General features: G+C 43.8%; 1 protein-coding gene across 7 annotated transcripts in view; it reads left to right on the plus strand.

Annotated features, from left to right (window-relative positions):
* The window catches only part of NCAM1 (neural cell adhesion molecule 1), a 766,043-nt gene that overhangs the window by 589,531 nt on the left and 154,900 nt on the right, over positions 1 to 21,612 (plus strand). For all 7 annotated transcript variants that reach the window (XM_086957372.1, XM_086957366.1, XM_086957369.1 and 4 more), the window contains 2 exons: positions 597 to 693; positions 9,324 to 9,494. In XM_086957372.1, coding sequence (XP_086813498.1) covers positions 597 to 693; positions 9,324 to 9,494 — 268 coding nt within the window. The remainder of the gene's footprint in view (positions 1 to 596; positions 694 to 9,323; positions 9,495 to 21,612) is intronic.

Consider the following 21,612-nt stretch of genomic DNA (forward strand, 5'->3'; position numbering starts at 1 on the left):
TAGAAGCATACAGGAAGCGGTTTCTCTGTGGGAAAAATAGTTTTATTCATTTTGAAAAGGTGCATTTACCCAAGTGTACACTTGCTTTATTTACATTTTCATAAATGTCTACATATGTGAATTCTCATGGGAAGCGGCGACAGTCTTCTTTTCCCAGGAGTATTTCTGAAATTCTTTCTCATTTCCAAGAAAGTTGGAAATTTACTCCAAACTTTATTGTAACCTTGCCATAGCAAATTTCCAATGTTTTTAGATTATTTCAACCTTATAAGCCATATAGAAATATTGTTTACAGAGCACTGTTCATTTCAATGGTCCACATTTGTAACTTATCTGTTAATGGATAGGACTTTGCAGAAATGCATGCAATTATCCAATAAATCACACTTACAGTACGGGCTTTGAGTAAAAGTCTCAAAAAAATATTTACAAATACATTAGAAGGTTTACTCAAAGCCAACATGGAAGAATAGCACTAAGTAACTTGCAATATTGGGGCAGGTGAACCATAACTAAATTAGTGAACTATTAATAAGGAGATAAAACGGCTACTGTATAATTACCTAACCCTTGTGTTAACTTCAAATTTCTTCCAGGTTGTCCCAGATTCCGAAAACGATTTTGGAAACTACAATTGCACAGCAGTCAACCGCATTGGGCAGGAGTCTTCGGAGTTCATCCTCGTTCCAGCTGGTGAGTCTTTCTGACGTTTCTCTGACAGGAATTGTACATTTGCAACTTAAAGATAGCATGCAGACTATGGAACCCATTAAAGGGAAATTAAAACACATACACACCTTCCAGTTGGCTGGAACTAATCTAAGGATTTTTTTGCTTTTTCTTGTTGGAAATCTTCTGCAGTAAATGTATCCCACTACTTCTGTGTATGGAGCTCCTCCTGTTTCATACAATATTTAAACAATACAAATAAACATTACAAAAATGAGATCATCCCTCAGAGATAGTGTGCCATATATATAAAACTTTGTGCCATCAGAATACATTTTTGTTTTTACTTTATAGTTAATATCTCAATTTTAACAAACTCAAGTGAGAGGTTGTATAAATCAGTTTAAAAAATCATTTTAGTGAGTTAGCTGCTATGTTTAATACTCCTTTGTGACTTAAAAATAAATCTTACCATATATTATTAGGCAATGTTACAGGTAGCATTTGAGATCAATAATACTTTACTCCTTATTTTTCAAATAAGGAGGTAAACACAATATTGAAAGAGTAAAAATTGACTGATCTTTAAGTTGGTTGAAACTATTTAAAACTTATAAAAAATATATATTTTTTAATTGTTTTTTCTTTTTTCCTTGGCTCTTTAACATTTACATTTCAGTGAGTATTCTGGAGTTCACATGCTTTACAATTATTACATTCACAATATATCTATTTAAGCAGAATCGAGAGCTATACATTAGAATGATCACATATTTTCAAAGAACCATTATCAATGTACATTTTGCACTTTTACATTTTTGTGAATTTTACCCTGCGTTACTTATTTAACTAGTTTGCCTTTGGACATTATTCGTCCATTTTTCTTTTTACTCTGTTTATGCATATACATTTATGTTATATAGATCTTCAATACATGTTTGGTATCTTTTGGGTGGATTGTGTGCCCCTGTGCTCTTCCTTTACATCACGTTCATCAACGCTACTCTATATGTACAGATCAAGATGGTTTGGTATCAACTTTGTCTGTTAGTTTTAGTAAGAACGTGTCCCATTCTGTGATACAAGGTCCTCCGCTGCCTCTGTGTTTCTGTCTTGTCAATGCAATTTTAGTCCTCTTACCTTGAGATTTCAGGTATCGTATGAAACCGTTTGCATTTTAAAAACACTTGGGATAGTTTACCGCTAAACTGCATTGCTGTGTGCAAGTTCAGAACTGTATTCACCTGAACAGTTACATAAATGATACACACTGAGCTTATAAATCATCTATTTTTGCATAATTTTAATGCATGAACTTGACTTATATGCCAGCCATGCACTTTACTGTTAATTCATTCTCTCTCTTTAAAATTCTTGTTCATCATAGATGGTTTTATATCTGAGTTTTTTCATACCTAGTTTGTCCTATTCATAATTATGTTCAAAGGAGAATCTAACCATATTCATCAGCATGGGCAATTTAATTTCAATTGGTCAAGAATGAAATTTGCATTGGCCCTAATTGTTGATATTGGTCATTTTTGTAGTATATCAGCAATTCTGTATTAAATACATTAATGATTGCATCAACAATTTCAATATGTGTTATATTTCCTAAGTAATAAGTAATATAATGTATTCTGTTCAGCAGTTCGGCACAGCATTGCTTTCCTTCCGGTTCACTAGTTATAGATGTATTTTCCCATCCAGTTCCCTAGTTATTGGTGTGATTATTTAACAGTTTCAAGTGGCCATCGGACTACTAATGGATCTGCTTGCATGTAAATCACTAGTTAGAATACCAGAGGAAAATAGGAACACCAAATACTCATGATCTTTGAAGTAAATATTATAGAAGAGCACACTATTCAGATCCTTTGTAGTTGAAGAAAGGTCAGTGATAAAAAGCAATGTACAATTTGTTGTTATTAAAAAGTGCTCTACCTACTAAGCGTATTTTGTCAAAAGTTTTCATAACAATGACACTGTTGGGCAGTGACACTAGGATTCTAAAAGTTGAGTGGTTAAAGAAAATAAACTCCCCTTCTTTATCTTGTCCCTTAAGGCGCTGGGATGATTTTTCTGATTACTATGTTAAAATCTTAGAAAACTGTATTGCTGAAAGGAATTTACGTTTGATATTTCACTTTACTGCTTTCTTTATATTTGCATTCCTTAGATTTTATAATTTGTGAAATTTTCCTTTGTCGATTACTGTGGCAACATTTATGCCTTTTTTTAAATGAAACTGGGGTAGACAGTTGGTCCAGGAACCCCGTACATGTTTCACCTAAATTTGCTATTGTCGATTTACAAAAATTAGTAGTGATAGTTAAGTAGCACCTGTATTCACTGGTGAAGATATCTAGGCCAGATTACACAAAACTGAAAAGTATCCTTTATATAGAATTTTTCCTCGGTGATAGCAGTAGGGTACCATTATACATCCACTTGTTAAATTAACTCTTGGAAAGTTTTAGTCCCCTCCTTTCAGCACTATCTGATTGGGTGCCTTAATTTGTAATGGTTTGGGGTTGTGTTAAAAGTAAGTATCACAAAACAGTGGTTCACTCGAGCAATATTTTTTTAACATTGCCGTTTATTAATTAAAGGATGCATAATCCATCCGCTTGTACAAGATACTCAAAATAAACGAAATCATGAAATACAAATAAATGAAATTGCAAAAACCAACCAAATCGTCGTCCTACTGTTTGACTCCTTTACCTTGGTGAGTCAGGCACATTCATGCAGCTTGGACCTGCGCACTGTCCCTCCTGATGGTGGAGGTGCACTCTAGGCGATCTTCCCGTGACCTAAAGCCCTCATGCTTGGTCAACCGTGAACCACTGTTTTGTGGTATTTGCTCCTAGTTGCTGCTTAGCCGACTGGGCATACCCTTGTTTCTCTTATGGTTTGTTAAAAGTAAAGCATATCTTCTTATCCCAAGTACCACCTAAACTTAGTTCACAGATTTCTTCCTTTCTAACCTCTATACTCCACTCCCTCTCCCTTTTCTCCACATCACAATTAAAGACCCATGGAAGGTCACAGCAGTGCTTGTGGGTGGGATTCCTGCTTAGTCCTTAGATCAAGCCACACATCTCACATCAAGGCAGTGTAGCTTTAGGGGTGCTGGACATCCTCCAATAAAACAAATTAAATCAAAGTCTGAGGTAATGCTTCACGGAGATCTAAGGTTGAAGTTACTTGTTGATGGAAAGGAATCTACAGGATCCAGTAGACTGAGCATACTGGGTTTATTCAGGCTATGTGTACTTTCTATGGTAACTGTGATGCCTGGTTCATTGCATCAAAGCAAGTTCAACTCGTTAGGTCGAGCCTAGCGGCAGCGCGCATGTACTGCTCGCTCTGCGAGACTGCTGTAGTAGAATATGGGAGAGAAGCCGCGCCCACCCTCCTCCCATATTTGACATTGGCTTGTGTCATTGTCTTTCATAAATGCTGCCTTCAGATTCGTTAATAGGCTTGTTAGCCCCTCCTTAATACGCCCTTGTCCTCATTTGTAACATTCCATAGCTACTGGCCCCTGTACTTCAGTTGTTACACAGGACCTGTTATTTAATCTGTAAGCACTATTTACTTTATTGAGTTTCACTTACTGCAGGCCAGACATGCGCTGCTTCAGCTGAAACCGCTTGTGTTTTTTTTAAGCTGCAGGGCTGGCCCGTAACACGGGCGCCCGCTTTCAATCACTTTAACCCGGCATTATCTTGTGTCTGTTTCAACCCCCTCCAAGCAAAATCGATTTAGAAATGATTAGTGAATTAAGTCATGTGAATTCCAGGTAGCACATAATCGTGTGCTAATACCACCAACAATACCAATACCGCCACTAATACCACTGCCACTGCCACTAATACCACAGCCATCGCCACCACAACTACCACTACTAACACCACCATCAATACCACCACCAATACCAACACCACCAATTGCACCACCACCAATACCACCACCTCCACCACCAATACCACCACCAATTACACCAACACCACCAATACAACAGCCATTTCCACGATCACCACCAATACCGCCACCTTCTAATACCACCACCAATACCACCACCAACAATACCAATACCGCCACTAATACAACAGCCACCGCCACCACAAATATCACCACCACCAATACCATTACTAACAATACCAATACCACCACCACCAATACCAGTACCACCACCTCAGCGCCTCTCGCTCACTAGTAATAGCAGGGGCACTGTACGAGGCCGGAGCTGCAGCCGAGACCATCCCTCACTACCTCCATGCCTGTAATAAAGCACAGCCCCCCCTGCACCAGGCCTACTATAGCTGGAGTGTTGTTTATTAGGCCAAATATAGCAATGACATTACGCAATCCCACACTGCACACTCAAATCATGGAGAGGGCAGCCCCCCCCTCTTCCTCCTGAGCTGCGACAGTGTAATCACAGAGCGAAAGGTGTTGGAGCGCTTTATTAGTGTTTATAGGTCGGATTAGATGTAACTCTAACGCCACACTTAGTGCCTGTGTAATTTACAACACCTACACGTCTTCTTCACTGCACTATTTTTCACTACTTTGAAGACGTCGCAGGCGGGTCTCTTCCTCTGATATTTAAAAATCTAACAAGCGGTCGAGAAGGCCGTTTATTGCAATGCAGTAGGTCTTGCATATGGGAGAGTTTAAGCTATTAGTATTGTAAATGACAATGCCTTTTATTTATGTTTTAAAACCAAAAACATAACTAAAAGGCATTGTCATTTACAATGCTAATAGCTCAAAGTTGCGTGAATTCAAGACCAATTGCATTGCAAATGCTTGTTTTTCTTTACTCTTCCTCTCCCCTTACCAACTGGGATTCTGTTTATCATGCATGCAGGATCCTTCGTTTTTTAGCCTTGAGAAGATTCTACTAGTTTGTGAGATTCATGTAATTTTCTTTAATAAGGCTTGCACCATTCTAAACCCTATGGGTGAGTCAGGGGTCATTATACTTCGCCATTGTTAGTGTATGGCTGCAGTGTGGAAGAGAAGCTATCAGGGGGACCTTGAAGATACGGCAAGTAGCACTGTAGGGATATGCAAACAAGGTTTCTTTGACTCAGAATTCCCTGTGTAGCTGTTAGTAATTTTTGGGTCCTAACTACTGTATTGTGATGTTTCCATTATTTGGTCATACAAAACTCCAATTGGAACAGAAGTGATTACAGTGAATACAATTTCCTTAACCATGTCTGAGTCTGAGGCTTTTCAAATGAACAAACCCAAAGCCAGTTAGGTGTAATGTTCAAAGCTCCTCAAAAAGACCCAGTGTACAACTTGCTCTCCTTCCAGGTATGACACGCATAAAAATAGCTCTTTACATGAGTGGTAATCGCTCACGCTGCGAACTCCTGACAGCAGTTGAATTGACTTTTGCCAGTAAGTTGTTAGGCCGTGCTTCGGTGGCATGTCTGCCATCCATGCAAGGAGCTGAATGCCGTCCGCATAGTATTCTTGAAGCGGGTTAACATCTGAGAGTTTCACCAAGGATAGACATTAGGTGATTGCAAGGGGTCAGCTACCAGCATTGACTGACGGAGGATGACAAATCGAAGGCTGCTCAGTTCATTATTAATGGCAGCATGCAGGTACTGTTGCCGTGTGGCTTGCACAGAAGGAACCATCGAGGTTAAGCGGAATCACACGGGCTGTTGTTTTTTTGTGTTAAAGTTAAAGTGTTTGAATAAAAGAGTAGACAGGTGTGCGTTACAGAACTCGTTGCCTGTTGATTATCTGTTTTTACAGAAATCAAGATGTTTTACTTTTGACATTCAAAGATGTAGGAATCCTTGCCTCTGTGTGCTGTGCTTAAAATGTATCCACTTTTCCTGGCATGTAAACCAGGCAGTCACAATACACAGGTTTAGTCTTCAGCTCCCTGGTATTCCTTTCTGGTTACTTTTCTGTAAAAGGGTAAAGAGCACTGAAATTTAGTAACGCTCATGATCCAAATTTGGAAATGGAGATGTTATATCATAAATATCAGGCAATTCAAATGTTGGCATGTTGCGGGCCTACACACGCCAGGGGACCTGTATAGGGATGGTACTGTGGCAACATACGACATGTTGACGGAAGAGGATGGTCTACCTCTGGGTCAATTTTTATTTCACTGATTTCCACACTGGGGATCCGCCGGGGAAATATGTCCCCCTAACTGCCAATCCATCTCACTATCTAATATTTACACGTGATGGGTAGGGGCAGACACATTATACGTTGCTTCGCCGATTCCCTCCACTCCCACACTATTGCACAGCTCCTCACTCAGCAACAATGCTGGGACTTTACACCCTCTTGCACTGATAATGAATAGGACACCTAAAGGAATCAAGACACGTGCAGCACAACACCCGGTTTAGGCTTGTTAATCTTTCTATAGTTCACAGGGCTTAGCTCAACCTGCCAATGCAAATCGATATTATCGCACAGAGGACGCAGTTGCCTATGTTGCACCCACATAGACGCTGACTTGCTACCTATGCTTTGGGCCTGCTCTTGCTTAAATAACTACTGGACCAGCATCACACCAAGTTACCTGCATGCACTGAGCGCCCGGACCTGGACAAGTGAGAAGTATGCCTCCGGGATTCTATTGTTGGCACAAGAAACACATGGTGACTTCTCACTTTCCAGGCTTGGGTTTCATAATGGCTAAGTGTCTTATTACCCATAGCTGGAAATCCTCCAAACCCCCACAGCTCGCAGCTTGAGAGTGCTCGATGCTTAATTGGGCACAATCCAAAAGTGTAGCCCTGCATAGAGAGGCTGAGAAAGTATCCCATGGCCACTTACTAGGATACTATTTTATCTGACTTACAGCATAATCACTCACATGAGGCAGAAGATCGGGCAGATATCGTGGTACCAGCTCGGGATACGTTGACTAAGGTTGTTGGCTGATGCTAATAGTCTTGTTCATCATGATGCCCTTCACGCTCACACACTTTTCCGAGTTCATTGGCAGTGGGCATTTAACACAGCATCTGTCAGAGATGGAGGATGGGAGAAGTGGTGGCAGGTCACCAGGCCTTTTACCTTGTTTCGTTAGTTATAGCTAAATTTCTATCAAATGTATGAATCTGTTTCCAATGTCACGCGATTCGCCTGGCGCTCCACCTCTTCTACTTGTAGATTGTAAGGGTTGCCTTACAGACGTCCCATTATACACACAGAAATGTACCTCTTGGACGGGTGTCCTAATTTAGTGCTAAGCTCTAGTGTGCATCCTATCGTACGGCTTTGATGGAACTTACTCACCACTGTAACTCAGCTGTATTATCGACTTTAGATGATTACCATATCCTGTTTGAATTCTATGTCCTCGTGTCTTCCAATGTATAATATGCTATCCGTGACTTGCAGTGTCATGATATAAATGAAAAACTTCAATAAACAGATTCAAACCAACAAAAAATCAAGCAATTCAAATGTTAATTAGAGAAATGTTTTCTCCCAACATGTACTCTTCCTTGGAGATACAAGTTGGATGGAATCTAGTGCCTACTAATTGAGGGCTAGGGAACCAAGATTACAAACAAAAAGCAACACTGTCCAGATGTTCTTCAGCAAATCCAGATCATTCGATCATGGTATCCCACTGTTTTTCCGTTTATTTTATTTTCTACAGATAGAAAGACCAGATAGCAAGACTTGACCCCTGCCTGCTCTCTTGTAAAGTTTGATTTCCATTATGCTTCATGTGCTTCTGGTGAGGTGCCAACATGACGCCTGAACAATGTCCTCTCACTTCTCCCTAGATCTTAATATTATTAATGAAGGAATACATGTACAATTTAATCAAAGTTGCTCGCGTTCTTAACTCACTTAGCGGCTCTTGATTAGTAAGTGTCATTTGGACCAATTGTACATAGGAAACAAATAACAAACAATTGGATATGAGGAATATTTCTCTCTCTTCTCAAGTATTCCATACATTACTGCTGGACAAGACAGTCCTGACTAAGGCAAGTAACACAGCACTTCTGTTTTATTTTAACAAGTAAAGATGGAGATAGTTCTTTTCAATGGATTGGTACTGCTGTAAGACGGAAATAGTTCATGGGAACTTCGTTTCAGCCGTACACTATACAGAAACATTTGATTGGGTGGAATAAGTGTCTCAGCAACTTGAACTCTCCTGCGGTGGCTACCTTATTTTACACCTTTGGGAGTCCTGGCTCGAGAAGCAGAGGAAGTAGAAGATGCAACCTCATCACCTCCAGCTTCCGAGTGTCCCCCATCCCATTTCTGATTACTCACAAACAAGGCACCTCTTCACTCGTGTGCCCAGCCCTTTGAACTCCATCAACACTTTCAAAAGTCCTACCTATTCTATCATCACGGAATACCCAACACCCCTATACCTTATTTTTGCCCTGGACCATGATAATCTGGGGTGCACCCAAAATGCTGGCCCTTGCTTTTAAATATAATGTATTGGTCATCCCCCGTTCAACACTTTTTCAATGTGCTTTCTTTTATTGTGTTGATCTTAAATTGTATGCTGTTGTGTCTACATCATTTCTGTTTTCGATGCACAACTAGATGTGATTTGCGTTTGCAGTGTACTTGCTCTAACAATGGTACTTGTCTCTTCTTTGTCTAAGATACTCCATCCTCTCCTTCAATTCTGAAATTGGAGCCCTACTCCAGCAGTGCAAAGATGGAATTTGATGAGCCTGATGCCACTGGTGGAGTTCCCATCCTGAAATATCGTGCAGAGTGGAAGGTACTTGGAGAAGGGGAGTGGAGTTCTAGAATGTACGACGCCAAAGAAGGTACATTAGACACGTTTCCCTTTCATGTATGAACATGCATCTGTGCACTCATTGTATGTGATTTATTGTCGTTACTTACACTGGAGAGAGAGATGGCTGCTTGGCTATCACGAGAAAGTGCACAACTCCTTCATAAAGGTGTTCTCCTGCTGCGCCTATGTGTATTTTCAATTGCTGGGGGACCCAGACAGACAATAATAGATAACGTGCGGTGTTTTTTTGTTACAATCCCAAATCACACAAATTAGAGACCTAACTTTACAGCTAAGGTACATTTCTTAGCAGTGCTTTAAATGGGGAAAAAAAGTGCAGGTACTCATCAAATTGAGCTAGGGGCGTGGCTAGTGGGCGGGGTTAGAGGAGGCGAGACATGATGCAAAAACACTTCTATTGAGTATTCCTGTTGCACTTGCATTGTCCGGGATAGTGGTCTAAAACTTTCCATTCCTAAATACTGCTGGTGCTCAGACTTCAAGCCATGCCTATAGGGATAGTTTACACATATGGGGCTTCTCCCTGTTCACCAACCATGCCAGCAGTTATCCGGATTTGTCAGTACGGTGTTTCTGCGCGTATTTGTCCAGCCTTGCCTTTACATCCACCACCCGTCTGGCGGTGTTCAATAATTGCCTAGGCCCATCCGGCTCGCTGTCGGGTGATTCCCCAGACTCACTTGTTCCTTCTCTAGGTCCGTTAATTCTCGTTCTAGTTGTCTTCGTACTCCAGCCACTCAGGCCATGCCCTCTCTTTGCAGCGCAACCTTATAAGCCTCATATTCCACTGCTCTAGTCACTGTGGTATACCCGTTTGCACAGAAAAAATGCAGAGCGTACCCCTTAATGTATGTGCGAAAAGCACCACCCGTCAGGCACATTCATTCACAATTTCTACAACAGGATTTTCAGTCTAATCCACCCAGCGTAGAGAGTCGGGTTTAGAGGTGAGTGGTCCGACAAATATCTATTTAGGTTGGCAGAGGAAGCATAGCAGTTCAAATTTTTTGTCTTCCCCAACACATAATCTATACGATTATATCCCCTGTGTACAGGCGGATATTATGAGAATACTTTGTCTCTCTGGTGATGATGTCTCCTGTCTCCAAACATCTAATTGTTGCTGCCATATGGGGTCTGCATGTACCGTTCACCTATCTAGGAGTACACCTGGCACCAACCACGTCCCTACCCCTCTCCTATGGTTAGAGTATGTAGCACTGTACATATGACATAGCTTTTCTACCTCGTTCTACAAAAGGTGCGTTTCCAGCAACATAACTATGCAGGCCTGATACCGTTTAAGATAGGATAACACTCTGTATCTTTTTGGGTATCCTTTAGCACATTAACCATGGTCATGGACATGGCCCATGTGAAGTGTCCAGCAGGTTTTGGCCCTGCCCAATTCCCTCACCTCTTTCCCCACCCACCCACTCCAGCATCCCACATCAGAAGTCGTCATTGCTCTTTAAACCAGAAAAATAACACATAGAGCAGCCCCTCAGGCGGTACCTAAATATCCCAACATGTGGCCTGCCTAAGTGTATCGACGAGGCCTTCTGTCTAGAATGCGATCGTGTACTGGGCTGATTCTTCCAGCAGTATGCAGAGTGGAGCTGCAGGGGATCTAAGAAGGGGCGAGAAACACCAAAGCCTTGTTAAAAAGCAATTGGTCTTTTAAAGACCTGTGAAGTGCTCGGGTGCGGCTGTGATTGCTCCCTGGAAGCTGTCTCAGCCGGGCTGCCACACGACAGGGGAGGGGGTGTCTGAAGCCCTTTGATCCCAATGGGCTTGCCGCCGCTTGCCGCCTAATGAGAACCTAACACTGCAGGAGCCCCCCCAGCGCAGAAATACACAGGCTGCTGCCAGCCATAGCGGCACCTCAACAAGCACGATCTGTTGCATGTACCCGTACTTCAGGGCGTACCGGTACTCTCCTTGCCCGAAAAATAAGTTCCGGTACTCAGGGGGATTAAACTGAGAAGTACCGGTACTCAGTACCGGTGAGTACCGGCCCATTTAAAGCACTGTTTCTTAGCACAAATTGTGAGGCATTTAGTCAGTCTTTAGTTTTTCTGAAATGCCAGTAGTGCTGGTACTAAGGCGAGCCTTCAGGTTATTATCTGCCATAGGCGGTTATATTTGATTTCATAGAAAAATGATTTAATGAAATACCATTAGTGAGAAACCATTTCATCTAAACTTTCTTAATGGAAATTTTCAGAATGAATGGCATTTACCTTTACATAGAAGCCAATTCATAGAAAGTCTTTTTTGTCGAAATTGGCTTTTGAATGCTTATTTTTTAAGTGTAAATGCAATGGTTCAAGGTCTTAATTTCAGAAACAGTTTTGTCGGAAATATTTATTTCAGTGCTTTACTTCAGGCGACAATATTTAATATTTATATTGTTTACATTGTCAGACAATTACCTCAGATGCTTTTAATTCTCTGACCCATCACCACCTGTAAACACCATGCATCGCTGACCCCTCATACCCCCTAAACACTAACAATCCCAGCCCCGTATAGCCCCTCACCACAACTAAGTAACACTCATCCCTGAAGCCTAAAATCCCATTCTACCCTAGAAAGCCACCATCCCTGGACCATAAAATGTCTTACTACCCCTAACTCCACCCATTCCTGAACCTAAAACCTCTTTCTACGCCTAAACCACACCCATCCCATACCCCTCAAAACACCTCAACCCACCCAAACTCCACCCACCCATCCATGAACCATAAAAAACCTCTCACTGCCCTAAACACCAGCCATCCATCACCCATAAGAACTCATCATCTTAAACTAACCTACCCTAACCCATAAAAAAATCCCTTTCTGCATCTAAATTTAACTCATCCTTGAATCCTTAAAATCCCTCACCACCCTAAACTCCACCCTAAAAACTCTTAACCATCCCAGCCGCTACCCATAATTGAACCATAAAAACCCTCACCGGCGCTAAACTCCGCCCATCCATGAAACTTAAAATCCCTCGACATCCTTACACACCACCCATACCTGAAACCCAAAAAAACTCACACACCTGAACACCACACATCTGTAAACCCTAAAAATCCCTGCACTCTTCCTATCTCTGAACCCTAAAAACCCTTTCTTTGCCCTAACGCAAATTATTCCTGATCCATAGAACCCATCATCAACCTAAACATTACCCAGCTCTGAGCACAAAAGGGCACAGTAGTGCCAGACTCCACCCAAGTTTAATGTTATTTGGGATTTTTCTTAAAATTATGTTTCCTTTAATTTTCAGTTTTTTTGTATTTCCTTAAACTAATCTTCCCTTCAGATTAGTTTTCCATGATTTGGTTTCCTCCAATGTGGTTTCTCAGTTTTTGTTTTCCATTAACTCACACTCGTCAGCCATAGGCCAACCTGTACATGTTCATGAAATTAAAGATGCATGATATATAATCAGTTAACAATCAGCATCAAACACAGATCAATTTAAATAGCAGGTCCATCTACTCAAATACAAGCTTTGAGTTTTATTTTTATAATGACTGCTGTTCCTATCTCCTCAGCTACCCATGAGCTGAAAACTCAGCAAATTGATTAACAACTGTAGCTTGCAGGATTATGCGGTTTTACCTGCTTTTCTATTTTTTTTTAAACTGTGTTTTATTGGTCTTAAGAAACAAAAAAAACAATAAGGAACATACAGTGAAACTGTTTCATAGACACACATACGCTCCCAATAAAATAGGAGGCAAAAGTAACTACAGAACTGGGTACATTCCTCATGTTAAGCATTACAGTCTCAGATAGAACCAGATTGTGGAAAGTGCATCCATTTAACTGAACCAAGTCCTCTCATTTACGCGGAAAAACCGAATGCGGTGTTCATTTGCTGCCCCTACGCCATGAAATCTCTCAACCCCTGACCTACTAGCCTCACCCTAGTTAGTGCCCAACCAACCAATACCCATTCAACGTTTCACCAAGGAGAGAGCCAGCTGAGCAAGTTTGTAGGGGATTTTCCATCCTCTGGGTCGATCTACCCCACCCAGCAGGCGGGCAATCGGCATTAGAGGGACCTTTACCCGAGTGGCATCCTCAGTTTTCGGTAGCACCTGCCCCCAGAAGCTTTGCACATCAGTGCATTCCCAGGTCAAATGCAAAAAGGTAAAGGTACTGTGCGTGCGCAATAAAGCTACTGCACAAGCCCAATTGGTGTCCAAAACGGGCTTCCCAAACTCATGCTCCCATGCTCTTCGTGCCCTGTATGGCTGCTTAAGCATGTCGCCTTTGAGGGCCATGTAGAAGTGCTTAATGAAGTGTCTCCCCTCCCCCATCTAATTAGGCCACCCAGCACCTCCGAGTGATCCGGCGCCACAGGAAAATTACTCCACACCTCTTCGACACACTCTCCAGTTTGGTGTAATGTAAAAAATGACCTGGGCCAACTCTGAAGGAGTCCTGGGCATCCTGAAATATGATGTAAGCTTCCCCACGATAAAGATCCTCAGCCACCTGGCATCCCCCGTCTCTCCATTGTTCCATGGATATGTCAGCATCAATAGCATAAATGGGTGCAAGGTCTCACAGTTGCAGCTCTCTTTCAAAGGGAGCTGTTTGGATAATTTTCTGGACCACCTTTCTCCCAGATCTCAGCTGTAACCTTAACCAGATATGGCATTGGGTGCTCTTACCTGCCCCCTCGCATCAACAACTCCCAGTCCTATACACCAGCAGCCGCTTCTTCCGGTTCTTTGGCTCCGCCAACCATCGTGCAGCATGTTGCAGATGCACTGCATAATAATAATAATGCTGGATACCTGGGACAGCCAATCCTTCATATCTCTATTGAGCACTGCCAATGCTACCCGACTGAGCTTCCCAGCCCTAATCAGGGAAGCCAGCAGGCTGTCCAGTCTGCGAAAAACCTGGCCTAAAGCTCTAAAAGTGAGTTTTGAACGAGGTACAGGCAGAGCAGGAGAAATACCCTCTTTGCTAAGGTTGCTCTACCCATCACAGAAAGACAGAGTTTGTCACAGAACTCTATTGAAGTCTCAAGACCACGAAAGCCTGTGTCTACATTCCTGACCTTGCACTCTGACTCGGTGTGCGTAACCCAATTCCCCAAGTAACAAAACCCTTCCGTTTCCCAGCGGAGCCGCAAAAGTGGCAACCGATCTAAATGTTTCCCAGCTAGGCCACCCAAGGGGAATAGAAGTGACTTGCGGATATTAACTTTAAGGCCGGAGACCTCACCAAAAGCTCCCAAGTACTGCATTAAGAGCAGTACCGATTCCTCAGGGGGTCTGACATAAATTAACGCATCATCCGCAACATGAGTGAAGTAATCAATCCGGTTACCCCAAGGTTCCATATCTCTATGCAACAACAAAGCAACAGGTTAAAGTGCAAGCACAAACAGAATGAGCGATAGAGGACACCCCGTCTAGTGCACTACTAACCAGCCACAGCCCGGAAAGCTTCCCGCCAACCCTAATACTTATGGAGGGCTCAGTGTACAGGAGTTTTATCCAGGCACAGAAGTAGGATCCAATCCCCATACCTCTCAGCATGGCCATTAAGTAGCCCCATTCAACCATATCAAAGGCCTTTTTGAGGTCAATGGAGACCAAGTCCATCCCCTCTGCACTGTCCGAGGTGGTATGTACTGCATTGGTGAGCCTACGCAGATTGTAGATGGTACTACGTGCCAGCATAAAGCTGCATTGGTCCTCACCAACCAACTCATGAACCGCAACCTGGATGCCAGAATTGTGCACAATATCTTTAGATCTATATTAAGCATGGTTAGGGGCTTATATGAGCAAAATTCCGCAGGGTCTCCGCCAGGTTTCAGCATCCAGCACACAATCCCCTCCTGTAAGGTTGCTGGAAGAAGCCCCCCTTTCCTCAAGAAAAGCCTCCAATAATTTCTCCTTGAGCACAGTAAAGTAAGCCTGATAAAACTCCACTGGAAATCCATCCCCACCTGGAGCTTTGGATCTATTTGTCGTTTTTATGGCAGTACCCACCTCCTCCAAGGTGACCTCCTCCTCTAAATCCTGCCTAAGAGCTTGCTGCAACTACAGTAGCCCAGCTCGAGCCAGAAACCTATCTATTTCCCCCTCAGGGTCTTGCTTACTACTTTAAAGTGAACCAGTAAAGCAGGCAAAATATGCGACCCATCTGGTCTGCTGTTCCTGAATATTCCGGATATGCACACTATCCCACGTTTGAGGATCCAAACCAGTCATTTGATCAAATTATCTTCCTCCCTGTGATATGATTTAAGGTTAGTTCCATCCAGAGGGTCTCAGAGGTCATATCAGCACAGGCATGCTCACCTTTGCCGAACCTGCCTTGTGCTTGTGCAAGTGTCCAAATCTTCCCTCTTGTACATTAAGATCGGCTTCTAGTCTGCTACACACCCGCAGACTGTACCTATACACTGTATTCTTACTACCACCTTAAGCGCCTTCCATTCAACATCTCTAGTGTCCATGGGCCCCCACTTCACCTCCAGATAGCTCTCCAAAGATGTTTTCAATGCCTCCAGACAAGCTGTGTCTCTTAAGAGATTTGATTACATGCCACTGCGCGCCAGTGTTCCAATGACAGTGGGGCGAGTCAGTAGTCATGACCCCACAGTGCTACTGCCCAGCCCCATCACACTAGGAGAGCCAGAGAGCCAAGATAGCTAGCAGTCTCTGGGCGCCTCCCAAGGGAAGTCACACTTGGAGGCATGACTCCCGTTCCTCCGCATCTGTGTACACGGGGCCGCCACAGGCTGATGGCATCCGTCTCTCCCACCCCCTCCACCATCCTCAAACACCAGGTTACCTCAGCCCCTTAATACTAAACTAACCCAGCAGCAGCCATCAAGGCCGGTCGGAACAACCAGAGAATGGATCTAGCCAGGTCTCCTTCTTGCACCCTCTGCACCTACTCAGCAAGTGCACGTCAGCCCCCTCCAGCAGCAGCAGACGGCTTCAGTTTGTCCAAGGCTTAGCAGGATTCGCGGCTAACAGCCGATCCCACATGCCGCGGCAGCCCCAATGGACAACCCAGCACCCCGGAGACCTAGGCCCCACAAAAGGCCCAGTACGCCGTTGTGCGCGCAGGCTTGCACGCACCCCGGGGAGCAGGATTCCAAGTTGTTAGTGCACCGTAAAACAGCACACAGCAGGTATCCAGAGATAGTAACAGCACCTGAGACAGGAATATGCAGGATAATTATCGGGTTGTAATGGGAGCCTCTTAGGAGTGCATTTTGTCGGCCATGTTGTGTGGTCACACCCCCCGCTTTACCAGTTTTTAACAGTTCCATTTGACAATGATTTCACTTAAGGTTAAAAGTGCTAAGTGTATTGTTAGTGTAGACCAATCTGTTACATGATCCTATCTAATAGAGACATCTAGCTGCAGATTCCTTACCTTTGAATTCCCCAGGCGTCAGACTGGATCTGGAAGATTTTTCATTTGATAGAGACATCTAGCCGTAGATTCCTTACCTTTGAATTCCCAATGCATCAAACCAGATACAAAAGCTTTTTCTTTGATCAATACCCCCGTGCGCCGGTAGGCTGCATTGGTCGGCTATGCATGACGTCATCGACATCGTCCGCTCCGGAAGTGACACCCGCATCACTAATATAGGCACTCGGTGCGCTGACATCAGTTCTTTTCTTTCACACTAGTCAAGTGGTAATCTGTGAAGAGAGCTACCCTCTGTCACTTTTTGACAGGATTTTACGACTTTTTGTCGACCCTTTTTTTTTGGTGTGTAGGAATATCCTCTAGGAAGACTTCGGGGTTCAGTCATGCAGCGCCTGTCATTTGCGCCATGTTGGTGACTGACCCCTATTTGGTCTGCCTGTGGTGTCTGGATCATGGCCACGACTCCAAGTCCTGCTCAGATCACCAGGCCATGGCACCAAAGGCTTGTAAGGGTGCGGTCCTTAAAGCTGCTAACGGCCTGGCAGTCAACGCCATCCCCGACTCCTAGGAGATCATGGTCCAGGTTGAGAGGAAGGTCCTGGCACCGTTCCAAGAGTCCCAAGTCCTCTTTGTCACGATCATCGGGCACTCAGGTAAAAGGCACAAAAAAATACAAGAAGTTGAATCTTGCTTTGACTTCTCCCCATCTGTCAGACCACGCGACAGATGGACCTCGGTGTTCAAGGTTCTCTGGAACTTGTGCCTGGGCTGACGACCATGCCCCCCGCTTTTCTGGGAGCCAGAGCAACCCCAGCTCAAATGAAGGACTTCTATGAGGTCACACACCTCATTTTTGAGCAGCCTGACCCTTCCGGCGAGCCTTCAGGACCCGCGGGGTTGTGGGTTGCCCATCGGGTTCCGCGGCTCAGCCCCGGTGCCGATGGTTCCCCCATGGATCTAGAGATTGAACCGGATGGGTGCTAGTCGTACCACTGTGACTTTCCCCGATGCCGGTCCCTATGCCAATGCTCCTGCTACCATCAACGGCAACCCAATTGTGATTCCTGATGACACGGACTCAGAGCTGCGTCAACCGATGCTGATTCCGGCGCTGACAGGACTAGGTTTTTACCTGAGCCTTATTTTGGGGGGCCAGGATTAGAATGGGAGAGATCACTGGATCGTTTAGAAGACCAGCCTTATGAACAAGATATGGACTGGTAGGAGGAATTGGGAGACACCAGTGGACTTGATAACGCTCCAGAGACTGGCATGCTTTCTCCCCCCACCGTGGCTACGGAGGAGGGTGCATTAAGGTGCAGGAGTGCCCTACGCAATAGTGGTGCATCGGCCGGCTGAGGTCCTTGATCTCTAGCTGCCCTCAGTGGCAATCAAGACTAACATCTTGACAGAGGGACTACAGCCCGGAATTTCTCCTTCGGAACACTTGCTCCCTTTTAATAACATCCTTCTGGGAACATGGTCCAAAGCCAGTACAGGGGCGCCTGTGAACAGGACGATCACCTGATGCCACATCATTGCCTGGGGCATCCAAACTTCCTCACTATCTACCCACAATAGAAAGCTTGTTAGTGCAAGCCTCTACCACCCAAGGCGGGTTCCCTGCTGTTCTCTCGGACAAGGAATCCAAGAGGCTAGACAGGTGGATCAAGAAAATGTTTTCTTCCACCAGCCTTGCATTGTAGTCGGTGAACACTACATGCTTATTGGGCCGTTTTTTCCACTCTCTGGGGAAAAATGTTGCTCTATTGCTGCCAGAGGTCCCGAAGGAGGCCCAGGCCATCTTCTCCTAAGCCGTAACAGATTGCCATTCGATGCGGCTTAGGCACAGCCAACTCGCTGGGAAGAGCATTTTCTACGACAGTGGCTGTTAGATGCCACATCTGGCTGTGAACGTCAGGCTTTTCAGGGGCTGTCCAGACCTTGTTCATGGACATGGCCTTTGATGGCTCCCGTCTCTTCATGAACAATTAAGACACGACGAAGGAGTGTCAGTCATGCTACAGATCTTGGAGTCAAGGGCACAAGACCTGCAGTGGTGGGTCGCAAACCATGCATGGGTCAGAGGCAGATCCCCTTCCCCAACCAGATCTCACAGTAGTGACAGATGCTTCACTTCTGAAATGGGGCGGCATCTGGGAGAGGTGGTTATCAGAGGACTCTGGTCTCTGGCGGAATCCGGTCTCCACATCAACGTGCTGGAGCTCCGCATGATCCGATTGGCATTATAAGCCTTTCTACCCTCCTTCAAAGGAAGGCTAGTTCAAGTGTTGCTACAACAAATAGGGTGGAATGGGGTTGTGCCCTTTTGCTGCATTCAGGGGCCTGCCTGGAAGCTATTGCGTTCCTTCCTGACTGACAGAAAGAAAACCGTGGCCTTAGACAAGTTTACTCCCAATTTTGTTTTCGCTTCCTTGTGGGGTTTCACATGATGAATTCTCTCATAGTCCAACCCTCTTTAATGTTTATGTTTCGTCCCTGGCTACCTTGATTAGAACATTTGGTTTTCAGCTAACCTCATATGCGGATGACACCAATATAGTGGTGTCTCTGCTACCAAGTCAGGAATCAGACACAGGGTGAAATTTCATGACTGCATGAAGTCAGTAAATATACGGATGATCGAAAACTGTCCAAAACGTAATTCCAGCAAGACCCAAGTAATCATCTTTGGAAACAACGCAACATTTTTGAACCCCGAGATGGTGGCCAGAGGAATTAGGGCCTCTTCCAATTCCAGATAGTAAAGCAAAGAACTTTGGTGTAGTAGTTGATAATAAGCTCATCTTTGGAGAGAAGGTGAATGCAGTCACCTCAACCTCCTTCCAGACGCTTAGGATGAAAAAGAAAATTCTTCATCTACTGCCTCAAGACAGTCATCAAATAGTAATTACCTCCCTGATTTTATCTAAGATAGAATATTGCAACAGCCTAAATCTGAATGTTCAGCAGCAACATTTGAATAAACTTTAAGTACTACAAAATTCTGCAGCTAGGCTGCTAACTGGAATCCCGAAGAATACATCAGTCAGAAGAGAAAAGAGAAAGCTCCACTGGCTGACAATAAGGCAACGGGTTAGATTTAAATCGTTCTGCTTTGCCTTCAAAGCTTTGCATGGTGTAGGACCAGATCACCTTAGGCAATGCTTTAGGTGGTATACGCCCGCAAGAACTCTGCGCTCCCTCGGAGCTAAAACGATTATAGTGCCTAAATTCAAAAAAGCCAACTGGGGGCAAGAAGTTTTATCACCTGCTTCCTGGGCGCATGGAATGCACTTCCTTTCCATAGCTGGGCCTCCCCACATCTGCTTTCCTTTTGGAAGACATTAAAGACCTGGCTTTTTAGCAATCAGTAGTATTCAAGGCCTCCATTCAAACTTGTCTTTCAGTCTGTAGAGCTAAGCGCCAGAACACCTAATGGTAACCGTGCGCTCTTTAAATATAATTAAGGCTCCCTGTTTTCCGTTTTTACTGATATTTACAGATAAATGAAGACAGAAAACATTTATTTTCTTCTCTGTATTTATTTTTAAATGTGAATAAAAATGGAAATTGGGTTTCTTTTTGAGTAATTCCGAATACTGTCTGCCATGACTGCCAGGCCAATTGCTGTGTGGGATGATAGGTAAGGGGGCTAAAAAAGAAAGGAATTTTAGTAAAGAGGTTTTAACAGCAGTGCATATGCACAAAGTTGATACTGAAATATGCATATTTTCTTATCGGTGCATTGATATAACTTCTGTGGGGGTTTACAACATTGAACCCTAGTAGGTATTCAAGCATGAGTGCATATTTACCTGTTAAATAAATGTGGAAATATACTAATTACAGCTTCATTTTTTCCACAAAACCCAAAATAAATATAGATAAATACAGATAAAATTTGCAAAAAATTAATATGGATTTATACAGATGGAAATGTCTTAACAATAAATACCATAAAACCGGGGTCCCTAAATAAAATGTACATTAACATTTGTCAAGAGGCCCTGCATCTCTAGACATGGCTGGAACAGCAAGGCATATCCCTGGTGGTTCAACACCTGCCAGGTTCCCTGAATGGACAAACTCAGCCATCAATGCCTAGAGGATCACGAGTGGCGTCTCCATCTGGAGGTGGCACAAGATCTCTTTCAGCAGTGGAGAGAGCCTTGGTTAGATCTGTTTTCCTCAGCAAGGAACGTGCAATGTCAGCAGTTTTCACACTGGAGTTTCCAAGGTCCCTCTCAGACATGCTTTTCCACCCGAGTGGAGCTCGGGTTGTCTTGAACGCTTTTCTGCTCATACCACTCCTTTCCAGAGTTCCCAAGAACATCAGGAATGACTGGGCCCAAGTCATCCTTGTGGCTCCTGTCTGGGTAAGGAGAGTCTGGTATCCTGAGCTTCTGCAAATGAGCATCGGTCCTCCGATCAGGCTCCCCCTTCGGGAGGATCTTCTGTCACAGCAGCAGGGGAGGGTTCTCTATCTGAACCTGTCAAATCTACTCCTTCGTGCTTGGAGATTGAGTGATGGCAGTTGATAGCTTCCAACCTTCCTCCCGAAGTTTGTAATGGTATTTTGGCAGCCTGGCGTTCCTCCACTACGATAATATACGCCTGCTGGTGGAAGAAATGTGTAATATATTGTACAGAGAAGTCTATCAACCCTCTTTCTGCTTCCCTTTCTGATGTTTTACTTTTTA

Source organism: Lissotriton vulgaris, chromosome 2_1, assembly GCF_964263255.1.
Source record: "Lissotriton vulgaris chromosome 2_1, aLisVul1.2, whole genome shotgun sequence".
In the NCBI taxonomy this organism is placed as follows: domain Eukaryota; kingdom Metazoa; phylum Chordata; class Amphibia; order Caudata; family Salamandridae; genus Lissotriton; species Lissotriton vulgaris.